The sequence below is a fragment of the Diorhabda sublineata genome, chromosome 3 (assembly GCF_026230105.1).
Source record: "Diorhabda sublineata isolate icDioSubl1.1 chromosome 3, icDioSubl1.1, whole genome shotgun sequence".
NCBI lineage: Eukaryota > Metazoa > Arthropoda > Insecta > Coleoptera > Chrysomelidae > Diorhabda > Diorhabda sublineata.
In genome coordinates, this window is record NC_079476.1 from 34141250 (window position 1) to 34154045 (window position 12796).

Consider the following 12796-nt stretch of genomic DNA (forward strand, 5'->3'; position numbering starts at 1 on the left):
GTTGACCAGAACAGCTTTGAGCATAGAAAAAAGGTCGCTGAGCTGATTTTACAGTTACTTTCACGGTAGATGCTCTTCCGAGCTATCCAAGATAATCCCACCTGGAGCAGTATTTACAAGACCTGCTCGACAGTAGACGTGACTCAGGAACATCAAGTTCGTCTATTGAAACCCTTGAGAGGCAGGAGGATTCAAGTTGCCAGCGAATCAACAGGTCGAGGTTCTTCAAACCGGCTGCCAACGCGTTGTCAACTGGTTGGGAACCAGCTGCCGCTTCTGTAGTTCCCTATACAAATACAAATGTTGTTACTCATTGCAAATTGGTACGTGATTTGCACCATAAATGAGTTTCTTTTGTCTTGATCCGTGTGTATTCGGCCTAATACTGCCTAGTCGGCCGGAGGCTGTACCACTACAGTTTTCTCAAAGAAAAGTTTTTTTTCTTTATTAATATTTGGAAAATATATTTTTTTGTGTATTCCAGATCCTGAAATTAAACAACACGAAAATAAAAAAGATATTCGGTCGTCGCTTTTAGATGTATTTCCAAATCCCAATAAAAGAAAAAGTATATCGAAGTTTCAACAGGGCAGAAATTCATTACCAGTGTCCAAATTAGCGGAACCTGGTGTTCAACATGGAAAATGTAATCTAGTTTTGGTTGTAAGCTAAATCTGACAAGACAATAATATTAGTACTATTGTTTTATTTACGGGGTGTTTGAAAAACTGGAATATGAAAAAAATTTAACAAATAAATAATCACACTTTTCGTTCCAGCATTTTAGATCATTTTCCTAATAATAATTTCACAAGAGAATCATCTTTTTCTGTTTTAGACGTGAGTTTTGAAGGTCATACTAAAATTATTTCGTTTTTCAATGTATATTTTCATATTTTAGGTGAATAAAATGGATGATCAAGTAGGAGCATCGCCCAAAGTAAATAAAAATGAGAAAAATACGAAGCAATTTATAAAATCAGTATCTGACAGTATTGATGAATCGGACAAAAATCAAAATATGAAATGGAAAATTGTTATTAATAAACATAAAAGTAAGTTTTCCAAATACAATTTGAATTTATAATAACTTATTTCTTATAATAAACGCAATATTGAGATATATAAAATTCAAATACACTGGTGAAGTACCACTGATTAAACACGAATTTAGGAACAGTTGGAATAAATCATTTTCAATTCGTTTTTTTTTTCAAATTAAGGCTGGGGCACTGTACAAATAATTTCTTTTCCCAGCTTATACAGTATTATGAACGAACGATACAAAATCGAAGATAAAAGTCAACGAAAGAATATGAAAATATTTGCAAACCAACACAGGACTAATACAGAGTCATACTATTAGAATGGATAATAAGTAAAATCGGTTCTTAGAGAACAGGGACATTAAAAACAAGGCCCTCGCAACTAATGGCATATACAGAAAATGTAGGAGTCCTGTCAACATCGGAAAACAAGCTTAAGTAAATTTGCAGAGCTCTCATAGAAATGGCAGAGTCAACGAAAATAAATCGAAGTTTATGATAATGACAACACCACAGAGGAAAAGTGGTTATGAATGACGACGGTGTCGAGGAGGGAAATCTAGAAGCAAGGAGTTCGAAGGAAAATAAATAGTTGGGAGCACTGAATACGATAAGTTCTAAAAAAATCTCCAGAAAGGCGAAGATACATTTGTACAAAACAATAATGAGACCAACAGTGAGCTACGGAAGTGAAACGTGGATTCTTAAAAAAGTAGAAAAAGTGAAGCCAGATATATGGAAAAGAAAAATACTAGAGATGAAAAGAAGGGATAATTTTGGATGACAAGAACAAATAATGAAAAACTGAAATTCTTTAGAGAAACAGAACTAAAAGGCCTGCGTGTAGGACCATGTATATAACATCACTCAATAAATCGTGTAACTGACATATAGATAGTGCTGCCATTATCAAATCCATATGATATTTATTAAGTAATAACTTTCAAAAGACTATGTGTAAGATTTCATAAAATATGAATTAATCAGAAAAAAGTAACAGCTATTTAAGTGAAGCCACTTTTGTTATTTTCAAAACAATGGATTCAAAACAATTTCGTATGTTAATTTATCATTGCTTCTTGATGAAAAAAGAAACTGTATAAGTTTAGAAATTGCTTCAAAAGTGTTATCCAGACTCTGCTCCATCGAAAAGAATCATTTGTTATTGGTTTTCCGAAATTTAACGTGGTGGTATGGTGTACGTTCTGGTCTTGATTGAAGTTATTATTCCAAAAACATCAAAAAAGTCCACAAATTGATTATATCTAATCGTAAATTTAAATTGCGTGAGATGGCTGGAGCCAGAAAGATATCAGAAGGCAGCGTGTTTACAATTATGCATGAATATTTGACCATGAGAAAACTGTTTTCAAAGTGGGTGCCGCGTTTATTCACTGTCGATCACAAAAAAGAACGTGTTGATGATTCAGAGCAGTGTTTGGCCATGTTTATACTTAATAAATCAGATTTTTTGTGTCGATATGTGACAATAGATGAAACATGGATCCATCACTTCACTCCGGAATCAAAACGATCATCATCTGAGTGGACTACATCCGGTGAACCACGTCAGAAGCGTCCAAAGGCACAAGGTAAGGTTATACCTTCAGTATTTTGGTATCAGCTTGGAATATTGTTCTTCGACAATCTCCAAAAGGGAGAGACAATCAACAACACAAAGTTGTTGGATCGTTTGATTGCAAAAACTAAGAAAAATGGGCTATGTCGAAGAAAAAGCCAATGTTTCACCAAGATAATGCACCCATTCACAAGTCGATGGCGACGATGGTTAAATTGAACAAATTATACTTCGAATTGCTACCTCATCCACAGTATAATCCAGATCTGGTCCCCAGTGACTACTAGTTATTCGCTGATGTCAGATATTTAGCTCTAATGACGAAGCAATTGCTGAAACTGAAGCCTATTTTGAGGTAAAAGACAAATCCTTCTACAAGCTCGGCATCGAGATGTTAGAGAATCGTTGCTATGATTTTGTTGTTCTTGAAGGAGATTACATTACATACAATGAATAAAATCGATTTTTGGCAAAAAATGTGTTTTCTTAGTTAATTACACGACTTATTGAGCGATGCGTTATATAAGGTTGGGGCGCTTGAAGAAAAACTTACGGGGTAATATGCAAATTACGGTTATATTCAGGAAATTTAAGTTTATAAATTCATTTATAGTTACCGATGTAGGTAAATGACACTTTACGGTATCCTTGTACTTTACAGCAATCTTAAATTCTTCCAATTAAATAAATCTGTCTTTGTTTATAATATTACCTAAGTGACTTCTGTTAATAATCAAAGAAGCTATTTTTCAGTAAAATTGTCAAATATGACATTTCATATTTTAATATAATTTTACTCTTTACTTAAAACTGAAAAAAACATATTACGATATAAGTCCGTGAAGTTATTATTACGGTACTCGATTAGATATTAGTGACACTCGGCTCCTTCGTCGCCTCGTCCATCAACATCTACCTCGTACCGTACTAAATCACTTCCCGGACTTATAACGTAAATAACTATTTCTTCATAAATGGTTTTTATGTTGATGGTGAACGACTTGTAGCCAATCAATATAAACCCATCATTTTTTCATTAACATAATAATACTAGACTGCGCATTCGATGAAATTCGTGTTCCAATATTACAGTTTTTCTCTAGTTTCTCAAAACATTTCACCAATCATCGTTTCTCTCTAAAGTTTGCACAACTATGGGAAGTGTAGTCTAGTTCACTATGACTATGACTAATAGTCATATCTTTATGTTTCCTCTACTGTTTTGTTTGACAACCAATTTGACAACTGATAGTTTCTTTGAGGTTAGTTCATTATACTGTAATGTAGATTGAGAAGTATAAGTTTTTAACAAAGTAATGGGTGTGGCAATTACATATGTTGTCCACTAGGAATAATAGATGATTTTAAATGAATAAGCTCGAAAATATTCAACTAATCTATTTAATATTTTTGATTTTTTTTCAGTTACGTCAAGTTCTGAAGACAAATAAATATGACATTTTCATTAATAAGGCATTTTAATTTAAAAATCTTGTATGGTCAATGCAACCTTTTTTATAATATCATTGTTTTATTTTATTGATGTGTATGGTTCTTCAATTTCAAATGGAAATGTATCAGGTATGTAAAATTACTATTTTTGGCATCATGCTCTATATCAGACAACGATCTCTCGGGCTTCTTCGCCCTTTTATAGTGGTTCTGGTAGGGTATTAGACCCTTCAGAATCTGTTTTTAAAGTAAGTACCGTTTTTAAATTATACCGCCACTGCACTCCGGCAGTTTAACAGATTTACAGTAAAATGGAAGAAAACACACGATAAAGGATTTTCTTCAGGTCTGAAGAATTTCTTGTTGAATTTTTTTTAACGATGAAATGAAAAAATCTGGCCCACGAAACGATAAGTACAGTTATTAGGTTAGGTTAGCAATTTTACCCATTGCAAATGAATTGAAACAGACAAATTTATTTATAAATGAACGAATACATATTCTATAAAAAATAATAAAAAAGTAAAATGTCTACGGAAGACGTCAGCGTTTAATTTTCGTCACTGGTTTTCGCTTTTTTTTTTTTCGTCACGTTTTGATCATTCTCTTACTCCCAAGTACAACCAGATCTTCATACAAGAACACTCCAGCTTTCTCCCACATTCCCAAGATCTCCTTTGTAGAGTTATAGCCTTCTCTATCTCTGGCTTCTCCTCAAAACTAATTTTTCGTTGAACTACCATATGCTACTGTAATGTAATGTAACTCTTCGGTTATCAGTTCTTGAGAGTTTTCCTCGAGGAGTTTATGGATTTTTTCAGAGAAACAATTTTTTCCACCACTGACACTTCGGGTTCTAATCCTTAAAAAGTTCCAGGCTACAACTTCTCCCATGCACATGTTGAGGTCCTCGATATAACACCCAGCTAGGCCTGATTAATAGTTTTTAGGCATATCACGATGTTAAATGGGCTGCAGAATAGGAGCGGTGTTGGATGGAAGCTAAATAACCTTCATAAACTTGAACTCTTCGGGTAAATCATCTCCGAGGTTTGGAGGGTGAGCAGGAGCATTGTCGAAAACAAGAAGGGCTTGCATGGATAAGATGTTTTCCTCTAGATATTAACAGAAAGACCAAACACCAGGTTTATCTATTCCACAAAGAATTTCCTGGTGACAAACGCTTCGGATTTGTCATCCACATAACTTACAGTTTTCTTTTTAAATCTTAAATGACGCAAAGTGCTAGAATTAATCCATACTTTATGAGTTTGTGACCTGGTATCGTCTTCTCTCCAGCCATTATGTAAGTCCTATTCGGTATATTTTTCCAGAAAAGCACTGTCTCGTCACAGTTAAAGACTTGTTGCGGGATGTATCCTTTGGCTTCTATTGGTTCGGAACCCGCCGGAAAACCCATTTTGGGATACTGACGCAGTACTGTACGCTGAAGAATTGGGCATCAGCGTATGTAATATTGAGCAAATAATCCATGAGCAGCTTGATTATCGCAAAATTTCAGCCAGATGGGTGCCAAGACTTTTGAATTTTGAGCAGCAGCGACTCCTTCAGCGTTGTGAAGAAGAAGAAGAAAATTTATTACACCGAATACTCCCCACTGATGGGATTTGGGTACATCAGTATATTCCGAAAAGTAATGGAGTCTAAGAAGTAGAGGACGAAAGTCGAAGGCGAGTAAGTTAAAGCTGAAGTTACACTGTCAGCGGGGAAAGTGTTGTGTATCGTGTTTTGGGACATGAGAGGAGTAGTTGCGATAGATTTTCTCACTGAACAACGAACTGTGAACGCGCAGTATTATAATAACCTACCAAAAAACACGGTGAAACCTGTCTAAAGATCAAAACAACGCGATATTTCAATCCGTAGTGCGAAATTGCTGCAAGACAACGCCAGTCCGTAGACAGCTTGGCTTATGATGGAAACATTCAACAATTGTGTTCGGAAACACTGGAACACCGTCTTTATAGTCCCGATTTGTCGCCATGTGACTATTATTTGATCCATTTAGCGAACTGCGATTCAGAAGTAATGCGAAGGTAGAATCATTCGATCGCGAATGGTTACGTGACAAGCCGAGAGATTTTTATGAACAAAACATCCAGAGACTATGTAGGAAAAGTGTTAAAAAATGCAGCTCTGTAACTTAATATTAGAATTTTTTATAGCAAAGTTTCGATTTATATTTGAAAATCTTTAATTGTTTTTTTTTTATTTCATAACGGTACTTACTTTCAAAACATTCCTCGTATATCTTGTTTAATCAACTAATATAAATATTTGAACATCAGTGAATCTATTTATTGTAAGAATTTATGACCTGATACTACTGTTATTATGGTTCCCTTAGCGTTCTTAAATACTACATATTTTGAGAATGCACACAATTTATATCTAGTTTTTTTTAAATGTGCTTTTATTATATTAATTATCATATTATTTTATTTCAGTTTCGCGATATAACATTTGGTTTGTAGTAGTACTCACTATTTTATTTCTCCTATTTATATTGTATACCTTCTACCGATTGGTCGACAAAATTATGACACCTTCCAGTACTAATTTCTTCGTTGTTACCAATCCACCAACTAATTCGACGATATTAGCTCGTCGAAGTCAAGTCAAAGTGTCTGTCAGTGATCATATCAAGGTACGTTTACACGTATACATAAAAGTTAAACTCAAATTTTTATGTCAGTTGTCACCCTTGCGGAAATATAACCCAACTTTTCCAAAATGAAAAAAAAATCCGTTCATATTGGTTTAAAATTCAAGAGGTTTATAAACAAACAAGATCATGCAACATCAACTGCTATAATTAAGCTTGAGATAACGAAAACTTCATTTATCTACTAATACTACATTAGCTTCAAGTAAATTGACAATTTTGATAATTTCTTCATCATCATCGTCGTGTTCGTCCAATATGACATGCACATCTTCAGTTATTTTAACAGAACCGAAACCCTTTAGTCAATTTAATATCGTAAAAACGTGACAAGTGACGTAATGGCTTTGCCCTTTCGTCTGTCGCATCCCTGTTAACAGGCAACCCATCTTCTATCAACATTGGGGTCAGATTTGTTAATTGATTTATAGAAAGAGGTTATGTAGGTGTACTCGCTTACCATATGTACGTCGACCTACTATCGAGCCTGAAAGTAAGCTAGAAGCTTAACAAGAGAAGAAAGTACAACAAAAAATGGCTTGACGAACTGAACAGCTATATTGTTCCCTGTCGTCGGTCAATCGACTAATGGTTGGTTAAACGGCATTCCCCTTCTAGGATTTCTTCTCGTTTCATACACTTTGCCTTGGAGGTTGTTGACTATAGTTATGCGTTGCATGCTTTCTATGTATAGGTATATATGAGATTTTCCAAGTCTTCTGGAAAAGCTTTCGAAAACTCCAGAACAATGGGTTAAAACACCTAGTATCGTAATTGACTGTTTTTTTCAATACGCGTTGTTATTAACTGAATGACATCAGTTTTGAAACATTCATCTTGGTCAAAAATGGAATTAAATCGCGAACGTTTTGATGCGATGCTTTTCTATGAATTTTGAGGTGAATTAAACCAACAGCAGTGTGCCGATCAACTCGCTTCGATTTTGTGGTCGCACTTCGCTACAAGGATGAATTTCGTGAAGGTCATCTCAAAATCGGCTCTTGTGCCAAAAAACATCGATGCTGCGCGTAAACTGATATTGCAATATCGTTATGTGACATACTGTGAGATTAAGGCATACTTGGGCATTATTTCCACTCGCATACATTCAATATTCCATGAACATTTGGCTGTCACAAATATTTGTTCATGCTGGATATCGGATAATTTGACAATCATTCAAAAAAAGCTTGTGTCGATCGGTGCAAAAAAATGCTGAAAAAATTTAATCGTGGTGCTTAAAAAGACCTTTAGACGTCTTTAATGGCTGATTTTATATTTCGTTACCGTGGCTGATAAAAGTGTTGATATCCGGATTACTTTCCGATAATTCATATCATGATGGGGTTAAGGCCGATTAATAAACTTGACTTTCCGTTTGTCGTTGCAGTTAATTGAAATATATAAGACCATGCATAGTTGCCGTCTGCCGTTGGTAACTTTCAACATAAATGAATTTTATCTTTTTCCGTCGGCCGTTCGTAGCAACTTTCGGGGCAATATAAAAGAGCCAATCACATTTTTGCCTAATGTTCCAATAAAAAAACCACAAAAATATGACTAAAACAAAAAGCAGTACACACGTCAAAAAGAATAACAAAATTTTTAGGTTATCTACAGCAACGTCAAGTTTATGACTATGGTCAATAGATGTCAAACAGCAAATGTCATCCGCGAACGGCAAACCGAAAGTCAAGTTTATAAGTCGGACTTTAATCCGGACATATCTACTATTCAAATAACATTAAGGTTGTATCTGAATTTCATTCGACTGACTATATAATTAGAAAATATCGCGTTATACTTACTTTAAATTAACATATATTTTATCAGGCTCATGAGACGTTATCCTTGTCTAATGAATCTAACGAAGCACCTTCCTCGTCGTACATCAGTACCCGTTATCATCACAATAGTAATCCTGATTTTTCTTCCGATATAAACAGTGAAGAAATTGGTTTTAAGCCAAACAGAAATCCAAAAGCACCCGACGAAAGACGACATACAGAAAAAATCAAGTTAAAGATGATGCAGACTTCAAATGAAGAAGTTGAACCTAAATTTACTTTTTACTCGGGAAGAACTAAATTGTCTTGATATGTTCGTGACATACCTATCATAAATAATTTATATTTCTAGTGATAGCTTGTTAAAATAAAAAAAAAGGTACTATTATCGTGGTTTTCTTATAAAATAGGTACCTTAAATTCGGTATATAATCTCTCTAATATTGTAGTTCCACATTAATACAAGGTAAAATACTGAATAAAAGAAGACTGAACATAACCTAATTTATCATCTTTTAAAGGTTATTAGATAGATGTTAGTCTAATTAATTATTGTTTTTTCCAAATTCTTCCCAAAAATATTTTGAGTATGGAGAGCTTTTATAGACTAAATAAAGTAGTACGTATATTGAATAATTTGAGACTAGGAGTTAATGCAAATTTGAAAAACGCAGTCTCTGTGAGGTAAATGTCAGTTATTAGTTGTTATAATATAGTTATAATTGTTATTTCATTTTATTCTAATAAATACTTTTGCACTTTTATTTAACAAAAAATATCTTCTTATTCTTTCCAATAGAAGCTAAGTCGTAATTTTCTATAGGATAAATATAAATGTATATAATTACTATTTAACCAAATTAGTGTTAGCCAAATCTGAACAGATTTGTTCCAGGAATTTCACAGTTAGTTCATTAAAATGCGATTTAATGGATTTTTTTGATGACAAGAAAAATTGGGGAGCCAAAGAAGTAAAATGTGGTAGGTCATGGACAAAAGAAGAACTACGTCTTAAATCTAATGAAGATTTACATAAACTATGGTATATCTACTGCAATAATGTAAGTTTATATATTTCTTTCACGTACATCAATAACCTTTTTCAGGTATGTTCTGCTTAAAGAAAGAAATATGTTATTAACTATGCAGGAAGAATGCAATGCACAAGTAAAATTATTTCCCAGTCCAGAAAGATTGGATAAAGTGGCAGATTCTATGGAAAATCTGGAAACTGTAGTAAGAGAACGGAATAAAGCATACCACCAATTAGAAACTGGAGAGACAGGCGAAAGACCTGGTAGAGTAGAAACTGGGGCATTTGGTATAAGATATTATTACAAAATGTGTGAATATCCATTACCTAAAGAGATGAACACCAAATGGAAGCAAAAATACAAATTTTATAAATATGACAAAGATGTTGAAGATTTTCTAATTAAATATCGAGAAAAGTTATATCTCAGTAAGAGAAGGAAGGCCACGTAAGCTAACTTTTTTTAAAACTACAAATATTTCAAATTACCAGAAAATGCTTTAAAATATATCTTAATTTTTATTCTTTAGTTTGTCAGCAAAACATTGAGCCAGTAAAAGAACCATAAAATTCTTTTAATAAAAGTTTTAGCCAGTTTACAAATTTTCAGTTAATTTTGCTGGAGAGTGTATCAATTCCATTTGCCATGCAACTTATGAAATATTTTATTTTAGGAGAGACTTCAATCATGTTATTGGATTACTCAATAGATATCCTAATATGGATATGGAAGCTCTTAAACAGCAATATCCAGATGTTGATATTGAGAAAGCTAAAAGAAGTCGGAAATATGGTGGGCATTTTGCTCCTCAATAAATTATCATTGTATTGAAAATTGAAATATAATTGTGAATTATTACTTTTTGTTCCCATTTATAAAAATGCCTGGAGTTGGTGCATCCATGCTAGAAATAGAATGTGGACACCGATGTGGCAAAACAAAGGCTTTGACATTAATAAAGTCACTGACCCATCAAATAGAATACCACCACTTGTATAGAAGAATTACACAAATGACCAAACAAGTCTGCTATGCAAACTCTTTTCTCTATCATAAAAAAGATGGTTCCCAACAACTAGTGTCTGATTGCTTAAGTCCTGTTATTGCCAAGATCATGGAGCAAATCTTGAGTCTGCTAACATCAGCAACCATCAGTGCTGCTTCCGAAAACATAGATCAACTGGGAGCCTCCTTACCTATGTCAACAACGAACAAACTGAATCTATGGAGAATCTAAAGCAATCAAAGGTTTGATAGAATTTAACATGCCAACCTTCTATTTAAAGATCATATTGTTTACTGTCCTCACTTATCAACTAGCTTAGTAGCTTTCCTAAAACTGATCCATCAAGGTCTTCCTCTTCTCTTTTTCCAGTACATCAATGACCTACTCAATAAAACTGCAAACACGATCTATAGTTGCACCGACGATAGCACACTGGTGTCGTTCAAATCACCCCAAAAAACCCTCACCAAATCCATAGGCAGCAACATCACTTCTATCAATATCGATCTTAAAAATATTCTAGATTTGTGTGAAAGCAATCTGCTTGAGTTTCATGCAGGTGGCACTGCAGCTCAGGATTTGGTCCTGTTTCGACATAAAATATCACCATCAACATAAATTCTCTTATTAAATGTTGAGGTTGGAAGCAATAAGTCCTGTCATAGTCACGTGGGCGATTTAGCCAAGACAGTATTACAAAAACATTATTTTAAGAGGATGCTTGACTCAATTTAGAAGAGCAATTCGACTTATGGGCGATCTAAAGTTGACCACTTCAGAAAGTGCAAGCCGAACGAAAATCCATTGTCCCATTTAAAGTTTTTCAAGAGATTAGTCGATCAACTCTTAGATGAGTTCCGTGAAGATCGATGAAGACATTCCAATTCAACACATGAAACAAGGCTTGACAAAAGATTGCACATATTGCAAAATAGCAGAAAAAAAGATTGTTTTGTGTATTATAATAGACAGGAAAAATGACAAAGACGCGAAACTTCGGAACATTGTGATACTTACCTCTGTGAACCGCGAATGCATATGAGTAATTGTGTCGAAAGATATCACATTTTAAGCAATTTCAAGTCGTAAAATTTATGTTTTTCTTTTATAATATAAGTTAGCATAGCTGAGAAATGTTTTGTTTTATAGCAGCGACTCAATTTTTCTTCTACATCACAGGTATGCACTTGTAACTAATATAGTGCTGGAAGAGTATCCTCTATGAATTATTAGAATAGAATCCGAAAAGTTAAGGAATTAGCAATAATAAATGGGACAAGAATTTATAGATAAAATATTTTAGTGAAGTACAAAACAACTTTTGAAGAGAATGAATGAACTCGGAGAATATTGTTTTTGGGTTAGAATTGTGCCTTGAGAAAACTCAGCATTTTTATTGCTTTGAAAATTTAAGTCTACCTATAATTTTTTTAGGATAAATAAAACACATAGTATTATTATATTTTATTTTTATCATTGAGCCAATAGAATGGGTCTTTTTGTAAATAATGCAAGTTCTATACATACAAACTTTATATTAACTAATCAACAATTTGTTTATTTAATAAGCACCAATTGAATATAATATACCAACAAATACATAAAATGTAAACATAGCAACAAAACAATCCAGCATTCAAAATGTTTATATTAGTAATAGCAGAATAATTTGTGCAAAGTAAAAAAAATAAGAAAACAAAATGTTCATTTCAATCTATTTCTGTATCATATATAACAGGGGCGGCTAGTGCATAAACGCTGTAGAGTTCGCAAAAAGTGACAATTACATAATTTGAACTAATACAGTATTTTTAATTACTTATCCAAATAAAACATTTTTAATACTTCGCTGTCGCCTTGATATACTTTATAAAATAAACTGGAAACGTAATGATTAAATTTGGCCAGTGATTAATCCACTTACCTTCTGAGTGATATTTGAAATACACGAACGTGCTTTGCGCGCTCTTTCGATTACCAATGAGTTTTAGCAGTGTAGCATGATTTAGCTGGAGAAGTTCACTGCATTCTTTGAAAAATAGGTATAATTATAATTGAAAGGTTATGTACAAAATTCTTGTAATATATAACAAGTGGGGATCGTATTTCCCACCCTTAGATATAGGAGAGGATATTACAAAGTCAGGGTTGTCGTAAAGACGAGAGTATGTAACGAGTATTAGTTCTATCGTTAGAAATATACACC

The 12796-nt window shown here is 33.6% G+C and overlaps 1 protein-coding gene across 1 annotated transcript; it reads left to right on the top strand.

The window, feature by feature from the left end:
- The first annotated feature begins 9023 nt into the window (after positions 1-9023).
- LOC130441445 (39S ribosomal protein L47, mitochondrial) lies at positions 9024-10442 on the top strand. Its single transcript, XM_056775136.1, has 4 exons — positions 9024-9234; positions 9446-9592; positions 9657-10031; positions 10258-10442. The coding sequence occupies exons 1-4, from the start codon at positions 9140-9142 to the stop codon at positions 10397-10399; spliced, it is 759 nt and encodes a 252-aa protein (XP_056631114.1). The 5' UTR covers positions 9024-9139; the 3' UTR covers positions 10400-10442.
- Positions 10443-12796: the final 2354 nt, after the last annotated feature.

Excerpts from the sequence above, each read along its gene's own strand:
- LOC130441445 (XM_056775136.1), top strand. The coding sequence starts at position 9,140 with ATGGAGAGCTTTTATAGACTAAATAAAGTAGTACGTATATTGAATAAT. Across the intron at positions 9,593-9,656 it reads GAAGATTTACATAAACTATG|GTATGTTCTGCTTAAAGAAA; the intron begins GTATATCTACTG and ends AACCTTTTTCAG. Across the intron at positions 10,032-10,257 it reads AGTAAGAGAAGGAAGGCCAC|GAGAGACTTCAATCATGTTA; the intron begins GTAAGCTAACTT and ends ATTTTATTTTAG.